General features: G+C 39.9%; 1 protein-coding gene across 1 annotated transcript in view; it reads left to right on the forward strand.

Moving 5' to 3' along the window:
* Window positions 1–19,089, forward strand: part of LOC140231925 (integrator complex subunit 1-like) — a 56,627-nt gene that overhangs the window by 28,976 nt on the left and 8,562 nt on the right. The window contains exons 31-41 of the mRNA XM_072312071.1: window positions 1,803–1,970; window positions 2,708–2,900; window positions 4,088–4,256; window positions 10,411–10,689; window positions 11,356–11,443; window positions 13,672–13,901; window positions 14,476–14,625; window positions 15,923–16,036; window positions 16,760–16,949; window positions 17,742–17,869; window positions 18,772–19,058. Of these exons, the coding sequence (XP_072168172.1) occupies window positions 1,803–1,970; window positions 2,708–2,900; window positions 4,088–4,256; window positions 10,411–10,689; window positions 11,356–11,443; window positions 13,672–13,901; window positions 14,476–14,625; window positions 15,923–16,036; window positions 16,760–16,949; window positions 17,742–17,869; window positions 18,772–19,058 (1,996 nt within the window). The remainder of the gene's footprint in view (window positions 1–1,802; window positions 1,971–2,707; window positions 2,901–4,087; window positions 4,257–10,410; window positions 10,690–11,355; window positions 11,444–13,671; window positions 13,902–14,475; window positions 14,626–15,922; window positions 16,037–16,759; window positions 16,950–17,741; window positions 17,870–18,771; window positions 19,059–19,089) is intronic.

Raw genomic sequence — 19,089 nt, forward strand, 5'->3', positions numbered from 1 at the left:
ACAGTTTGGTGGTGAGTTGGCTCAGTTGGTAGGCTAGCGTGTCTGCCTCACGATCCAAAAGACCCTGGTCCGATTCCCAGGTCCCACTGAGCAGTGTTGTGTGTGATTATACCGTCCCCTCTAGTAAGAGGTAAAACACTTTGTCCCTTAGATATAGGACATAAAACGGAGGTCCCTTGTGTGAGAGAGTCACAATTCATGCACGTAAAAAATCCTTCTTCATTTATTCATCGCAAAGAGCAGGGTGTTTAACCTGACGAAGTGGTCCTGCCTTACACCCAACTGGACCCCATGGAAGACCAGCTATTGCAGCTGAATATGGGCTATCTAGCCATCTTCTCAGATGGAAAATGAAACCAACTAACCAATCTGTTACAGAGCTGACAATTTTCCCTTGTTCTGCCGGAGCTTACCCAAAAACTGAAATTTCTCTTCATATCTGACAAAAGAATAGAAAAGCCTCCATGATTGGGTTTTTATGCCTATAAAGATGCATGTAATACACATATAGCCCCCTGAGTACTTGTTAAAATCTCAGTGATTATGCAGTTTGAATGTTGGCAGCCTTTCATGTGTGTATGATTCAGATATTAAAGAGATAATACCCCCAGCATGGTATGTAGTACAATACAGACATAGATTAGCAGTAGTTTTGGTATCAGTTATAAGCATGCTCAGCAAGAATCTGGAGAAGAAAATGGACGCTTTCGAGATGTGATGCTTCCGTCGATTACTCGGAATTCATTGGCACGATCGCGGCACCAATGCATTGGTGCTGGAAGAGATCAGGAGGAAAATCAGGGATTATGAACCACTGCTGGACACAGTGAAGAGAAGGAAGCTGCAATGGTTCGGACATGTCACTCATCAGCCAGGCACACTAGCGCATACGGTAATGCACGGTCGGGTGGATGGGCGGCGAGCTCAAGGAAGACCAAGGAGGAATTGGGTGGATGATGTGGGAGATGGGTAGAGAAGCTGGTGGAAATCTGTATGAGAATGGCACAGGATAAGGAAACTTGGAGAAGGACATCTCAGTGCTCCAACGGCAGAAATGCTACGGATGTGACCTGACCTGACTTATAAACACAAGATGTCTCCAATAAAAGTGACACAATTGAGAGGGAAAATTTTAGATGTGATATGAAAGTACGACAAACACTGGAGTTTGCATGTCAAGAAAGAAATTAAAACAAGGATGAAAAAGTGCAAAGAAGTAGAATAAGGATAAAAGATATAAAAATATTGTGACCATCTTTTAGAGTGTGTGATTGATATGCAAATATGCTTGCTAATGTGTGTATGTATACACAGACCATGTTACTCATTGCATTTAGAACTGCATTGGTGAAATATGTGGTTTTCGGTAAATCTGATGAATATATGGGTAGATAGAAATGTAGGGAACAAGTAATCTGAAGTTGGTTCACAGTGTGTATGTAATGTTGCACATTCCTGATAGATTTTGCTGTTTCGCAGTGTGACTGAGTATTGACTACTGGAGTGATGTACTTAGCATTGGGCAGACAGACAGAGAGAAAGAGAACGGACATTCTCCTAAGATACTCTTAAATCTCTAAGTTATGTATTTTCTTTCTCCACTTATGTGGGAGTAAATGAGAAAATAGAATTCTTCTTGAAATATTATGAATCCTTTCTCCACACCTATGTGGGAGTGGATAAGAATATAAGTGTCGTAGGATCAAGAGATTTGAAGTGAATATGTAGTGACAGCGTCCAGAGATATCTCAAAGCACTGAACCTTGCTATGTTTGATGCTGTATTCTATACCTTCCTCTCAGGCCATGCTGGATGAACAGAGGGGACATCAAGCTGGCCGTCTGTCTCACACAGTACTAGGTGCCTTACAATCACTGCTAGGCTCAGAATGCTCTACAGGCTTTCTTCAAGGCCTCCAGGCGAATCCCAGCTACCCGTGTGCATTGATAAAGCATATGACTTCTATTGGGGTGAGTCATATAAAGTCATGATACACCGATAGGGGTATATGACCACCTACAGGGCACAAATCATAAAATGTTTGTGTTAGAAGGAAATATACAATTTGTATTTTGTGTATTTTCCCTTACTAATGATGACAAGAGCACCAGACCTCATTTTCAAAACTGTTTAAGTGATCTGAAAAAAAAAGAGACAAGCTCTTTGTAGACCAGAGTAAGTGTTTTCCCCATGTCACAATTATCTTTTATGAATAGAGCTTATTCAAGCTATCAGAGCAACAAAAGCTTTTGTTGAAATCAAATAAGATTAAGAAAATTATTGAAATTAAAAGTTAAAATGTTTTAACGAATGAGTGACCTCAGTTCCAACCACATATGCAAATTAGTGGACTGCCTTCTTGATAGATGGTTCAAAATATTTACCAGATACTTCATGCTTACGAATGTAGCACATACTCATTGGAGAAGATAACTCTTTAATGTAGACACTTGCAAGCACTTTGTGTATTGTGAAAATGAAAGTAGAGTTTGTCGTAAAATATGTCTGTGATTACATGAGATATGTGATAGAAGTTTAAAGATGCAGTCCACATACACTTTAAGAAGCTCGAAGCCATCATTTATACTGATGTATTATGAAATGAAGTCATAATCATTTTCTTTGAGAACTAAAATGTTGAAAAGCTGAATTTGTTTGAACCATTAAGTGATTATAAGAATGTCGTCTTCTGGTTTTTCCCCACCAGGAGAAGTCCAGCAAAGGAGCCTCATTATTGGCAGAGCTTCTTGCAGTCCTACGACAACTGGAAAGTCTGCTGCCCCCTACTGGCCAGTTGGGTATTGCTGTGGCATCATGCAGTATGAGAATACAAACTTGGCAAGATGCAGTGGGAGGCAAGGCTAAAGTGGAGAGAAAGGCTGAAGAAGACATAGAGAAATGTGAGTGACTTTTCCCGTGCCAATTTATAGTATTGAAAACAAGAGACTATTAAGCAGAGGGGTGGAGGTTGAGGTGTAAATTTTCTTCTGTTTGTCTCCCTCTACAGGTTCGAGTCCCATGGTTCCCTTTTTCTGACATGTTTGTTGAATTATAGATCAGCAGTTGCAATCTTACAAATTTCATTTGTAGAGGGAGACAAATTGAAGAAAATTCACACCTCAATTATAGTATTGTTTGTTTGTTTTTAAAATGAAAATGCCTTGTGTGTTATGTAATGGTCAGTGCAGATGATGAAAGTGTAATGCTGGTTTAGTAGTTTGTGAGACGGACAAACAAAACAAATGGCAATGCACAGCTTCTGTTTAGCACACCACATCACTGGGGCTCCACATCATTATTAGTGGGTCATTATTGTTGTCCCTCATATAAGTAATTACATCTTTTATGTAATTTTTTGAAGTGCCATGAGCACCAAAAGGTGGATGTTGCACTAAACAAATAGCCACTACTATCAGTAGTATTTTACAATTACATGCTTGGTTTGTTAAGTCTATAGGATGACCATGATTTTGTATTTAGTGTCAACAGCCACTGATTTTGCTTCCATAGCATGTTCAGCTCTTCAATTGTGAAATAGAAAACAGATATTCTTGCTGTGATGGGTATATTCATTTTACATTGAACCTTTCTTTTTGTTCATGATGGTTATAGTTGTGCATTTTTTTAATTGTTCATTCAGCATAAACTGCTCACCAGGTAAACGCAAGCAATGTTTTATTTCTCCAGCAAAAACAGTGTTTGTATGTATGAATAAGTGAAAGATCAGTGCAAATTGTAGATGATATCTCTGCTGTTAAAAGCATATGGACAACTTTGAAAAGGCGTCCATAGTGAATGTGGTGAAGCAATTGTAGTTGTGAAAGGCCATGTCTGAAGTTAATGATGAGTGGATACACTGTCACAAGTTTGGTTTAAAAAAAATCAACTGCCACCAAAAACAAACAAAAATCCTAAACCAGATTGAGATGTCACCTTGTCCTTTGCATAAACTCCTGTGAATCTATTAATATTAAACTCAATTGTTACTGGACATTGACAGGGTGCAGATTATGTTGAATGTGAGACAAAGGTGAACAAGGAAAAGATTTGTATTTTAAGATAAGGATCTCTGGTTTGTATTCACCAGCTTGCACAGAGCTGCTGAAAGCACCCACCCCTCACGACAGGCTGGAGATCATTCTTGAAGATTGTCTTGGTAAGATGGCAAACATTGAGACAGGAGACTCCATGGCCAAAGCACATATGTTGGCTCAGCTGATGAATCAGGAAGTGGGACAGGCAGATGACCAGTGGAGGTGAGCCTTCAACCCTCAGTAAGGATATGTGTGCTGGTATGAGTCCCTCCTTCTGCTGAGGCGACCCTTGAACCCTACCTGCCAGCAAACCCTGCTTACCTACAAAGCTACCTTACCCTGCTTTTGTGACCTCTTTTGTGAACTATATAAGAGTTTAATTGTAGCTATAATTCCTAAATTATACAAGTAATAAGAAGTATAATTAGAATTCTATTAGTAATAATGAAGTATAAGTCGAAGAGGTTAGCATTTCCCAGGTGTTTAAGGCAGTGAAGTCACATAATGAAATTCAAAGTAGGTAAAAATTCCAGGCAGTCCCAGTTTGCTATAAATACCCGTGTCAGTGAGCAGTAAGCATCTTTTCAAAGAGAATGCGGCTTAAAATAGACAGCCCAGCAACACCATGCAGTATTGGGTTCAATGCAGACAATTAGCTCACTGGTCCTTCTCATCATACAGACAAGCAATAAACAAAGCACAATCATTGCTGTTCCAAAGGCACGGAGCATTCTTATACGTATGGACATCTCAAGTCAAGCAATTAAGCAGAACATCAGCATACAGTATAAGGGCCCACCAGTTTTGACTTCTGTACAGTGTTGTAAAGGGAGGGTTCAGAACTGAAGAGTATCGATCAAATGAGATGCTGGGTGGGAACCTCTTCGACTTATACTTCATTATTACTAATAGAATTCTAATTATACTTCTTATTACTTGTATAATTTAGGAATTCTATTACGTAATACTCGTATAAGTCTTCAGAGGTTAGCATGTTCAAAGTTCCGTACAGAAGTCAGTCTAGTGGCATGAGTGAGGGCAAGAGGACAAGGATGATGAGTTTTCACAACGAGGTTGAAACTTTGGTCATGACTCCTCATGCATAGAGAATGTCTATCGATGGTGACACACATTGTCGCAAACAAGAGAAGAACTCGAGCAAAGTTTGCTTGAGAACCTACTAGTATAAGGTGCAAGGCATAGGTTTTGAGTATGATATCATTTTGATACCTTGCGTGCTTTAACTGGAGCGGGATTAAGCATGATAGCGCACAGACAAATTAATCAAATACAATGGACCTCTTGTACCGATTTTCCAATCAAGAAATTATCCTAATCATGTTCCTTAATATTCATGTATATTTGAAGGAAGAATTAGACATTAACCAGTTCATACTCGGCATAGTAATATTGCAGCAATAATTAGAGGCAAGTCCATTGCATTTTGGGTTGATATTAGAGTTTAAATTCATCAGTTTGGTGGACCGAATCTCCTAAACGAGTGGCCGAATAACGTGTCGCCATTTTCCAATGCACAACGTAACGTGATTTATGGTCTTGTGTCTTCTCTGACTCGTATTATGACATTGTTCTTAACTGAGATACTAATATACAGGTATACACATACTGCCACAATTTACATGTATCTTTCTAACTCAGCAGAACTGAGAATATTGTTGAACTAATGTGGAATCAATTGTTAGAAGGTAGAAGGTTCAAAATGTACCAGCGTTCGTCCAGTCAGTTGTGGACAAGATTTCATTATGACCTTTATACTTCATGCGCGAAAGTTTAGAAGTTGCGGCGCTTCTGTAGCTATGAGCTGAGAATGTGATACCACTTTCATATTAGCATCCGTGGATGTCTTACCAGACCAGGGTCTGGGATGAACGCGGGATGACTGTGCTCCCAAATCCTTATGTATATGAACACGAGGTACGTCCTGTGGTACCCTTTCATACTGATCTCGAAGACAGAACAAACTCGGTACATGTTCCCATAGCAACAATACATTCATACCTAATTGTATGCAGCAGTCAGTACAGTGTACAGGGATGTATACGTACAGCTATTGACAGTATATTAGTTATATTTTAAGTGTTTATACAAGCAGCTGCGAGGGACTGGCTTTCAGCCTCCGCCCCAAGATGCTTGTCGTCACCGATTTGTTGGGATGTTTCGGAGAAATTATGAGTTTGCTTTCTGAACTTGCTCGTTGGAGACTTGTTCTGTGCATGTAATATACTCATGAAGAGTTGATCGGAACACAGAGTTTAGGGTTGGAGGTAAAAGAAGGCACTTTAATTACCTGGTTAGAGATATACCTTCCATATCTCTAATGTGCAAACGTGGCATCATCTTCCGGTAATGTCATAAGAACTAGATGCCTCAGCATTTGTGTACGTTTTGCCGAAACGAGCTAGGAAAATTGTTTTTGGCTCAAGGCACTGAAGGAATCTATAGTTCATAGGTATCTTGAAACGATAAAAAGTGATTCAAAACAATTGAGACATCCCAAGTGTTGTTGTATTTAGGCTTGCGAGGGTCGGAGTTAGATACGCCCTTCATAAGTCTGACTATAGGGGCTGTTTGCCTATGTCATAGCTCTCGGTTTCAGGTAGTATGGAAGACCGAGCAGGTCTATGAGTTAATTGTGGAGTGGGCTTTGTTGAAAAGCTATGCTATAGGCTTAGATGTTGACAACATGTTCTGTAGACGGATTAAAAAGGATCACAAGATTGTTCAGAATACAGACATTGCTACTGTCTTCAAGCACCCTCATTTGTTTTGTTTATTGGTATTGTCTCGCCATGATGATGAAAGGAGCTTTGCAATGTGCTGCGATGTGTCTGCCACTTGTCATCGCTAGCAGAGAGCACCCATGCAGGCGGCTAGTGTGAGCTGGAGGCTCGTCGGTGGGTGAGGGTGTGGGGCAAGAATTTTCTCTTGGAGTAATAGAGGTGGGGCTATTCGCGTTTTGAGCGATAATGAGACCCATGGCTGCCGCCACCATTGGGGCAGTGAGGATTGCTCAGGTCACCTTGTTCAGTTGAAGCTTGTGGAGGACTGAAAACGTTCTAGGTAAGGAAAAAGGCATCAAAATTCAGGGCAATAAAACTTGGCTTTCATTTGACATGAGGAGTGTTGCTAATCTATATGTAGAGTTTGTGGATTGTGTGGTGAAGAACATGTAAAATAGTAATTAGTTGTTCATATCTCTGCGAGACAAGCAGAAAACTTCAGAATTATCTACATTTGTTGAATGTGAAGGTGATATCCAATTGCTAGACACCAATATTCCAATGTTGGCCGTGAATTCGTTCGGGTCAGGTATGCTACTAGCTGTAGAAATGTCTGACCGAATTATGAATAAGCACATTTTTTGTACACGAGCCACACAGGGCTTCAAGACCGTTCATCCTGAATTGCAAGAGGTTCACACACATTGCTATGCGGGGAATTCTGTTTGGCACTCCAGACTCTCTGAGCAAAGGAATTGTCATTGTTCAGAATTAACTACTCTCCATACTGAGATGCAAGCATCGCTTGAATTATCATGCTAATGAAGGTGGAAAATAATTCTTTGTCTTGCGAGACAGCCACCACCAAAGAATGTTTTGTATCGCATGACTAGATAACGACACCAAACTTCGTGTCGATGTCATCTTCTGCTTTACGCAGAGCATTAGTTGATTTATTTTTTCTAGTCCCAAGTGACGAGAATGTAAATTTCTTTGTGGAAGGCATTAAAATCCCGAAATTTGGTTTCGTTACCATACAAGACTGAATTTCCAAGGGCAGTAACCTTGTCAATCTTGTTCTCAGGAAAAAAAAAAACTGAAAATCATTTGCTGGGAATTAATATGAGAACCAAGGAAGGTCTCGACGTGCTTTGGGTTGAGACTGGATTTGTCAAAATCCTTACTGAAACTCTTTAAGGGTGACAAGTTGATCATTGGTTTTGTCAAGACACTCTTCTCTGGTGTGAGAAAGAATATGGATATCATCGAAATAGGTAATTGTTCTAATGCCACTACTCACCGAGGCAAAGACAGGTTTCATAACTTTAAGGAAATTCTGTGGGGTCGAATTAAGGCCAGATGGAAGGCACTGAAGGAATGCAGTGAAAATACTACTTAGTATTTCCATTCGAAAGACTGTGCTTGATGAACAAGGTGAACGGATACGGATAAATATGCACCCTTTGGAGGGGCAAAATTAAGGCCGTAATCAAGCGAAACTGTTCCACTCTGAAGTGTTCGTATCTTACAAATTTGTTCAAGTTTTTCAAATTTATGATTGGACTTAGACCGCCAGTCTTTGGTAGCGCTAGAATAGAGTTGATACTCCATGTGAGGAATCTCTCTAATAGCTTGATTTGCGAGAATGTTCGGAGACAATTCTTCATGGGTTGCCTTTTCCTCCTCGGTAGAATGTACACTTTGTAGAGGAAAAATGTATTGGTATGGGGTTGAAATGAAATTATTGGCTTCATAGTCAAATATTGTGGCCAATATCCAAGGCTCGGGAATTATTTTGACCACAGTCATCTTTGGAAAGCTTGAGATTTCCAGCACTGAACGGTTTTGGACAGTACTCATCCTTTTTTTTTTTTTTTTTTTTTTTTGCTGGCTTGCGTAGAGACATTCATGACACACGATGTATTTGTCAATTTTTCTCAGATGTCTTTCTTAGTAACTTTCTACCAAGTGGAATCGACTTGCTGCGCAAGTGTTGCTGAGAAGGGCTTTCAAGATACCTCGATGGTGCATGCTCAGATCATACGATAAGCAAAGCCCGGGAGTGTCAGGCCATCGATGGTGACATGAGTTGTTCAAATTCTCGTTGTGTCAATTGCATGGATGATTATCCGTGCATGATCTGTGAATTTCAGAAAGGATTTATCTATGAGGTAGAAGTCCCTTCACTACATTTTGTTGTAGAAGTTGGGAGCTCACAAGACCCAAGACCTCGTGAAGGAGGATAGCCCAAATTTTGCTCTCGACTTTTGGTGTGAGAACTGCTTGGGCATTCGATGGCAATTGAGCATTTGCTTCGCGATTTTATAGAGCACTTACCTTCTGATATGGGCAGTGTGACTGCCTTCATTAGCAAATCAGCCAATTTTAAAATTTGGCCCAAATGAGATCAGAATTTAAGTTAAAATCAAATTTGGTACCAGGCTTTGAAAGAGTTTGGCTGTAAGGACATGGCATCCGGATCAATTCGGTTGTCAAAATGACCATAACCACAAGGGCAGAGTCAAGGCCACCCATACAGGGTAACGCAATCAGTTTTGCCAGGAAGGAGGCTGACATGAGAATATCGTCGTCTGTTGAGCTGCCGATGGGGATGGCTAGCTCGCTGAAATCTTCGATGGGCGGGGCAGCGCCCCTGTCCCCGGGGACATGGCTCGCATGTCCGGACTAATCGCCGGGAGGAGAAGCTCTCCTGCACCAGCTGGCATGGCTCGCATGCCGTTTGTCATTTTACCACGGTGTGCCGCCGCCCTATCCATGAAGCGGGAGAGTATCTCGGTCTCTCTAGTTGAGCTTCAAGGCGGCCTTCCATGCCCTGATCTCCCCGCAGGGATGGGGGCTGAGAGGTAGCGTCGTCTTCCTGATCACTAGACATTGGAGTTTGAGATGTATAATCAGGGAGGTGTCCCACCTCCCTGGTATAGTTCACTGCCGTCACACTTGAAAAAGATGCTTACTGCTCACTGACACGGGTATTTATAGCAAACTGGGACTGCCTGGAATTTTTACCTACTTTGAATTTCATTATGTGACTTCACTGCCTTAAACACCTGGGAAATGCTAACCTCTGAAGACTTATACGAGTATTACGTAATAGAATTATTGTAAAGGCAGCTTTTCTTAATGTTAGACAAAGAAGGGGACTTTTTACACCCAAATTTAATGGCTTATTTCAAATTATTTGTATACTTTGTCAAACAAAGATTGAAGGCTTTTGTATAAAAGAGGACAGGAGGTCATACTGATTCACAACTCATGTGCAATTATGGTATGTTTACTGTTATTCTTTTGTTTTGCTCTTAGTATACTTCCATTTCCTCAAAACTGAAATATTACGATCAGCCATCCAAGCCTGAAGCTCATGTTCTATACATCCTTTACATGTCACACCCTGTCCGTCGGGGATTTCAGGTAACAACTTTCTAGTGAAGTTTTCATAGTGAGAAACCGTAAGCTAATTCTTGTGCGAAATCCCTCAAAATTGCATTGTAGATCTAAAGCCTGCAGCTTCCATAATTCAGCAGAATTGATGTTGTTGTCAAAAAGCACCCAAACTGCCAATACCTGTAAAGCCTTGATGTCTTATTCCAATTATAAACTCTTTTGCACTTCAGCAGTGCATCAAAGACCCAAGCGTCAACTTGTGGACTGCTCATGGACTGGCTGGCCCGCATTGACCCCGAGGTCATCAGGTCATGCCCGAATCTCAAAGAAGAGGTCATGTTCAAGCCCAGGGTCAATCCGATGGCAGACAGCAGTGAAGGTAGAAGTGGAGAGGCGTCAGCTGGAGTTGGTGGTAGTGGCTACCTTCTGGCTCTTCTTACTCATCAAACCAGCTGGTCCACCTTACATCGCTGCATTGATACTCTCTTGGGAAGGAACAGAGCAGTGGATGTGTGAGTTGTGCTGCGGCACTTCATTTTTTGTCTCCTCATGTCAATCCTTTTTATAGTATCACAATGAATCAGGTTGCAGACTATTATTCCTCATGTAGGATAGACAACATCCAGTAGTTAATATCTCACTGTTCCTAGCCTTTTAGGATAAGTAGCATTTAGCTGTTGGTATCTCACTAGGTTTTATCTCTAAGTTCATGCGAAGTACTTCACTTGCTTTTCACCATGCTATATGCAAGAACTGAACTGCATCTTCTGGATGCAGAACATTTATTTGACCTTTCTGTGCAGGAAGATAACATCTTTGTTTTTGTTTTGTTTTGTTTTCAGGAGAGGGACAAATTTACTTAATCCAGATATTGTATAATGATAGAGATAGACAGATCCCTCTTCAACAAACCAGGGACAAGAAAGGCAGATGTAATACCTGTAAGGTCTCTTCATGCTGCTAGTATCTTCATGTTGTAGTATAATATGATACGTGTGTGATAGATATTTAGCCTCCTTGTTCATATATAGCAGTGAATACACTGGGAATTGTTTTACCTTACACTACTACATTTTGGCTCTAAGCTGAGTGGTAATTTATGTCATATGTATGCATCCATTGATAGTGACTGTCATGGTGTATTTTTTTATCTGTGATTTGTTTTCTGTCTTTCACAGGTTTGATGTGACGTCAGTGTTAGATTTCCTCTGGGCCTGTGTGCATATCCCTAAGATATGGCAGGGCAGAGATACAAAGGCACCAAAGGTACATCACATATTTAGTGTGTGATTTCTTTAATACCAGCTTACACTCGATTCATGTTTATTTCTTTCACAACATTGAAAAACCACAAACAGTTTTAGTCAAAAAGATGTACAAATTATTTATGCTTGTCAATATTCCTGGTCAATGCATATTTTTTTTTCTCAGTAGTATGTTGAGAGTACCCCCCACCCCAATGAAAAAAAGTAATGATGATAATCTTTTCTCCCATGGACATACTGAAGAGCTGAACAGGGGGACTGACATGTATTCATCGTAATTGAAGCTATTGTATGAAGTGTATGCAAGAGACACTATCCTGTGTGAAAAAAAAAGTAAGCTAGCCCTCTGCAATGATGATCCCTCACTCTGACACCCCTTCTGAAGGCCAACAACCATGCTGTTAGAGAGTGATCTGAGCTTGCCGTACAAAGAGACATTAGGTGCATTCAATCTCTGTTCTACAGCATATTACAATACTGTGTTGAATCATGCCAGAAGCATGCCTTGAACACTTCCAAAGTGTACCTTACTGTGCTGCTATGAACTGCGCCAAGAAGTGTACCATACTGTTCTGCCTTGAATTAGTAAATAAGGTATTTACGTAAATACTCAAGAATTTTTGATCTTCAAAAGTAATGATTGCAAGTTTTTGCCTGTAATCATGATGTTTAACCCTAATCAGGCTGGGCTTTTTTGACTATGCTATATCTGGGGGGGCCGGATTCCGCCCCCCCTTCAGATCTCGCCTATGGAACGCGCGATTGCGCCGAAAATCGGCACACGCGACGCCCGCGACATATTCTATCAAAATGTATGGTTGCTTTCTCCGAAAAATTGTTCTTATATTTTATATTAATTAATTATTGTAATTTATGCATAAAATCAGTTTTGGGCTCTAAATCACTTATTAATGCTCCAATTAAGCTAATTTCTTTTTTAAAATGTTTCTTGTATCATTCTTCTGAGACATAGGATAAAAAAAAATCTGTATCGAAATTAATTTCTTATGTATTTTATTGTTTTTTTGAATTTCTTATGTATTTCTTTGTTTTTTGACCTTTTGTTTTTGTTTGTTTTTTGGCCAAAATTTGTCACAGACATTTTTCGAAGCATTATTATGCTAAAATAAATTAATTTCGGCCATTCTAAGTGAAGATATGAATTTTTATGTGAATTAATTAAAAAAACATAATTTGCATTGGATTTGTACACAAAATCACTTTTTGGAGCAATTTTGGGGTTGACAAATTTTTTTCGAACGAGCGTCGCGTCAAAACAGTACGCGCGGGCGCAACAATTTGGGTCTCAAAAGTTGTGCGATACTTGAAAGAAAAAAGTCAAGAAACATCGCGGCGGGAGCTTATCGCGTTGCGAAGATATTGGGCGAAACGTCGAGGGGGGGGCGGATTCCGCCCCCCCCCCCCCCCCCCAGCCTGATTAGGGTTAACTTGACAATGACATTCATTTAATCAGTTCTCAAAGTATTTACTATTGTCTTGCAATATTTTGTGAGCTGTGATTTATTCTGTCCTTGCAATAGAAGCATTAAAGTGGGAATCCCTTTTCAAAACATTTGGGGACTTCGGGAAGTGCTTCTTAGTTACATGTTTACTTCAGTTCTCAGTAACAGACACTGAAACATGCAATGAAATTGGTCACTAATCTCAACTGATGAGGAATAACAGATTCTTTCACACTTTGGTATAGGAGTACTGTTCAGAACAAGTAGCTGAAGGACTGCAAAACATGCTTACTTCTGCTAGTCTCATGAATGGCTGATAATTTTGATCAAAGCTTCACATGACAAACTACACCAAAGGATAGCTCAAAAAACACACTCTATCAGAGGAGACCGACTGCTCCCTGAAGTTTGCCGCCTTGGCACAATGTTACAAAACACTGCACACTACGGCACAACACTGGATATATATTTTGAGTCTGAGCAATCATTCTTTTGAGAATTTTAAAAATAGTCTGTACAAATAATGTGCTCATTGTGAAATTTTAGTTTTCTTTTCTGTAGAGAGTAATCATAACTTCCCTTTAATTTTGTTAAAATAGATGAAAAATTACACTGAATGGAAATAATCCACAAGTTTAAACTTTATATTACTTTGTGTGGAGACATGCTAAGCAATTCGCCAGAATGAGGGCTCTCCTTCTACATGTGTGTGCGTCATGAGTAGGGTTAAGCAAACTTTGAAATAATGGTTCTCCTTTCCAAGCAGAGGCATGCTGATGAAAACATCTTGATGCTGGATGCTAGACAACTCTGCACTCTCTCTGACTTCATCGTCACGGAAAGCCACCTCAGTATGGCAAACAATTCGCTGGCATCAGAGTGTTTAGGGTCATCTGTGAATGCTAGGCTGCCTCTGCTCATCAACTGTTGCCAAGGTAACAAGATTGTGATTGCCTGCCTGGTGGACCACCTCAAGACCAAGATAGAGGAGAAAAGGTTGGTCGTGGTTTGAGTTTTGCAAAGGATGCAGCATCCTTGATATCTTTGCTTTCTGTTCTTTTTTATATGCAGAATGACATTGAGTATTTGGCTTTGCCATAGATAATTCTTAGGGGATTCAAAATTCAAGCATTTAAAAAAAAAATACTTTTAAGCATTTTTGTTGTTGTTGTTGTTGTTGTTGCATATTTATCAATGTTGCCTGTGTAATGCTTACAGTACATGCCTTAGAGTTCCTATGTAGGCATGTGATGACATGTTTTATCAAACAAAACCCAGCTTTCATGCACTGGCAATAGTGGTATAGCAAAGAGTAAGCACTAACAAAAGCAGCTCCTATATGTTTCATCTTATGCCTCCATTCTTGGCTCCTATGTGTAAGATCTGTGTATTGCATCCCTTATTGATTGATCAGTGATATTCACAAAGAAATGTGCCCTCAGTATGGTATCCCAGAGGAAAAAAAAAAACAAAACATTTCTTCGCAGCAGAGGACTGCTAGAGCTAGATGTAATCCAGCATTGTTATGATTGTTATTATCATCATTATCCCTCATCTTCACATCATGCAGTCCCTTGTCACTGATGTACCAGTCACTTCTGATGGAAGTCTACATTCAGCTGCCCAAAGCTCTAGAATTTTTCTTGGAGGATCTGTCGGCTTTGGATCAACGGTGCCACACAGTAGGAGCTGCCAGTTTCATCGACTCACTCATTCACAGGTGAAGATTTACATTTGTTTTCTGGCCGCACCCTATAGAATGGGATAGGTGATAGGTGTAACCCTGGTCCCCTCAGTGAATTTTCTGTGTTTTTAATTCCGCGGAATCAGGACATTAACTACTGGAACATATGGCATGCAAATATATTCTTGTGCTTTTATTTTTGCGCTAGCTTCTGGTTAAACTTGATTTGCAGATGTCATTCAGCGTACAGTAGGATATGCCAAATATTAATGTATGTTAATGTATACTAATGTTCGTCTCAGTCTGGTGATTGAAAACTGGTGATGGTGATAAGGTCTCAATTCTTAGGTGGTTCCTTTTCTTAACCGAGTGGTTTGCGGTTTTCCTCCTGATATCCTGATATGAAAACATCAAATATTCTACCTAGTATTTGGCTTTATTTGTATGTTTATTTCATTCCTTGAAAGAGTAATTCTCAATTAAAAGCTACTGCTGATTGGGTCAAAGACATCCTCCCTTCTCCACCAAGCTACTGTCTGTAACATTGCCATGTACCAATAATTGGTGAAAAGACTACCTGTTACTGGTCATGAACTGGCTGTCAGGTGGGTGACATATAGGTCTTGAAATGGTAAAAAAGGTTAAAAAAAGAGGTAAAAAGAAAAAAAAGACTGTTTTATTGCAAACTGTTATTTTGTTTATTGCTTTTTCTTTCTTTTTTTTATTTTCATCATTCACAGTGTAGGTATGAAGTATAAAGTCATGCCATAAAAAATCAGCTCACAGTTCTATGTCTTAAAGGGGATGGCTAGTAACTGATCAGTGGGAATCAGTGGGAATGCTGAGGGATGATTGTTCCAATCCTTGTGGGATTCATTTAAGAGTACATTATATATCTATTCTTGTGTGAAAATTATTTGCTTCAGAATGGTCTCATATTCAAGTAATGTGCAGTTTAATGCTTCCAGGTAAGCGTCCCTGGTCAGTGACGGGGCATTAATCTGCACATTACTTGAATACGAGACCATTCTGAAGCAAATAATTTTCACACAACAGTAGATATATAATGTACTCTTAAATGAATCCCACAAGGATTGGAACAATCATCCCTCAGCATTCCCACTGATTCCCACTGCTCGGTTACTACCCATCCCCTTTAAGTCAAATTATATTTAGTAATTGTCAGAATTTTGTTTGCTATGGTTGTTAGTTGATTAAGTGGATGTTGATATGGGCTGATATTCACTGTTAAATCACCAAGAGTACATAGATTTTGCAGATATGATCCATACTTAGAAGGGTTGTTGCACTTCATGCATTTCCCTGTATTCAGGCTCTTCACTGTGTTTTCGGAGAGAAACAAGGATGCCCACACCCGTCAGAAAGTGGAAGATGCCAACGTGGTCTGCCGCAAGCTAGCCTCCATGCATCCTCTTGTTATGTGCAGGTGAGAACTGTCGATGTCTCTTCCACTATCATGACCCTTTTTCATGAAGGATATACCAACAGTTATGAATTCCAGTAATTGACACTGCCTTGCTACAGAAGAAGTGGATATTTTCCTGCAAGTAATTTTGCACGCTCGGCCAGTTCAGATGAATTTTCTGTGTTTTTGATTCTGCGGAATCAGGACATTAACTACTGGAACATAGGGCATGCAAAAATATTCTTGTGCTTTTATTTTTGCGCTAGCTTCTGGTTGCGCGAAATGCGAGAAGATTTCCACACCGCAAAAATATCTACTCTTACAGTATTAGATTGATTGTAGCCTGTCCCGTGTTAGCATTTTGTGTTATTTATTTATGTGTTTGGCTGTTTGTTTTTATTGGGAAGGGAGGGGGAGGGGTAGCAGAAATTTGTGTGATTTACCAGAGTTGTAACTGCAATTGTATATTCATATAAACAAGGACCTTGCCAATCACTAGAATTAGATTAGTGTTTGGGTTATTTCAGGGTGATATTCTAATTCTATAACAGAGCAGAAGTCAGTCCTTTGTAGTATTAAAACTCAGTGAAGTGTTTCCCTTAGTCCCAGGTTGATTGTTTTGTGTGGATAAATGTTTGCCATTATAGAGAATGTGTCTAAGGTATTGCTATTAAAGCATGATGTACAGATGGTAGTGCAGATGTTTGTTTATGACTGTCTTGTGGTAAATTCTCACTGTCACAGACAACTACACCTCCTGGGTGTCCTGATGCGAGGCCGCACACAGGTCAACTTTAGAGAGTTTCGAAGCGTCGGCCACCTCGGATTCTTCTACCACACGGTTTGCCTCTTGGAGCTCCTTCAGCCAGCAGTCTTCAGAGAGGATGCAAAGACTGTCAATGGAATCATGGAGGAATTCTTTGGTGTCTTCCAGGTACCGTGCACTTTTCTTGATATTATTCTTTTTCTGCAGTGCTGAGTGACAGTTAAGCCTGATCTGATATGAGAAATATTCACCAGTCTAGGTGTAAAAAACGAAACAAATAAAAACCAAAGACACCAAAAAGCTGGCTGGAGTGATCTTCATTTTGTGCTGTTGATAATTTTCCTCTGTTGATAAATTTCCTTATGAGATTTGAAATTGTCTTCATATGGTGAAAAGTTTTTTTTTTTTTTTTTTTTTTTTTTTTTTTTTTTTTTTTTTTTTTTATAGACAGTTAAAAATAGAAATAGACATAGAGAGTCCAGCTTTTGGCTGGCCTAGTATTGTTGTCTGTCATCTTACCCCTGATCAGCTACATTATGGATTGACATCACCATACTCTGCTGTAGAAGTGGGTACATAAGCAAGTGCTGAAGCAATGTTGTTGGGTTTTGATTGTTTGTTTGTTTTTGAACAAATGTGAATCAGAACCTGAGCAACAGAAAAAATTTTGCTGTTTCTGGGCTTTCCTTGGAAATAGGCAATCACATGTGTGTGTAGTACAGCTGTTTTACTGGAAGAAATTAGCCACTTCATACCTTGCAGTATTTGCCAAGTACTTGATTACGGAAAGGTTATAAAACTGGATCTTTTTCTGTGTGCATTTGTTGTTTGTTTTTGTTTGCAAGTTGATGTATCATGTAATGCTCTGTAATACCAGTGAAAAGTGATAAATTGCAAAATGTGACTTTTATTGTGTTCGTCCATCTTCACTTTTTAATTCTACGTCACTTCTCTCCTCAGCGGTATGGTAGTGCCAGTAGGCATGTAGAGATGCTAGTCCTGCAGTTCATTAGTCTGCTCCACCAGTACCACAGCCACAGTCCCTCCAAGGCAAGACCAGTCCTCCAGAAACACAGTGCAGTGCTGCAGTATGTATCATCAGATAATGTCTCCTCCTTTATAACACCTCCTTGGTAAACATAACATTAAGTGGGGAATCATGGTGTGCCTGTCTGTGCATCGAATATCAGACTAAATGTCCAATGCATTTGATAAAGGACCATAGTCAAAGCCCAGCTTGAAGAGCATGAGACAGCAAAAAGTCTGATCCAGTGTCAAAGTTTAATTCAGACCTGTGTTCAGTTCCATTTATGCAAGAACTATTGTGTTGATCGGGGGGTATACATTGCTTGATGAAAAATTGATGATAAAAAGGCTAACATTCAGAATATATTGGTACTCATTATAATCTAAAACGAATGTATAAATGAAATTAGCATGTGCTATCTTAGGCTTTGAATATACTGCTAACAGTGATAGATGTAATCATGGGATATGTTGTGAGTATTAGAGGCAATTGGTGTTATCCCGAGACATTCTCCATGTCTTATATCAAGAGGAAGACAAGCATGCACAAAGCATGACAATTTTCTGACAGTGATTAAGAAGCTTTTGCAAAAGAAATGCTGTGATGATCCCTCACTCTGACACCCCTTCTGAAGGCCAACAACCGTGCTGTTAGAGAGTGATCTGAGCTGTAACTTGTCTCTGAGTTTTCACAGTAGTGACAGATTGTGCATCTTTCAAATAATCAGTTTGAGGAGCCTACTGGTCACGTAAGCAGTACAGGTTACTCAATTCATTTACTCAGAGAAACTAAACAACAGGTTCTCACAACATTGATTATTCCAGCTATAGAATTGTGTCTATACCAAGCTATTTAATTGTTCCTATACCAAGCATGTTGGAAAATTGTGGTGTAGTAAAAATCTTATAAAAAGCTTGTGGGGTATATAAAGCATACCGTGTCTATCTCTTATGTGTGTTCTAGCACCATGGCACAAAACCATCCAACCCAAACACAACTCAAGTCCATACTGGCCAGTATAACCCTGACCAGTGCACCGAAGGACCAGTCAGAAGGCAGCGTCGCACCAGTAGATGACCCAGCTCCATCTGAGCAGCTTCCCTTTGTGGAGGGAATCCCTGGGGTGGGGACCCGAGAGGAGACATACTCCCCCACCCCAGGGAGTAAAGGAGATGGGGATGAGAGTGTATGGACCACAGAGTACATCAAGAAGCTCTCCAGTAGATTACTCAGCCGTACCAACATGGATGGTGAGTTTAGTATTCATGATGGCAAGTTCTT

This window comes from Diadema setosum, chromosome 8 (assembly GCF_964275005.1).
Source record: "Diadema setosum chromosome 8, eeDiaSeto1, whole genome shotgun sequence".
NCBI lineage: Eukaryota > Metazoa > Echinodermata > Echinoidea > Diadematoida > Diadematidae > Diadema > Diadema setosum.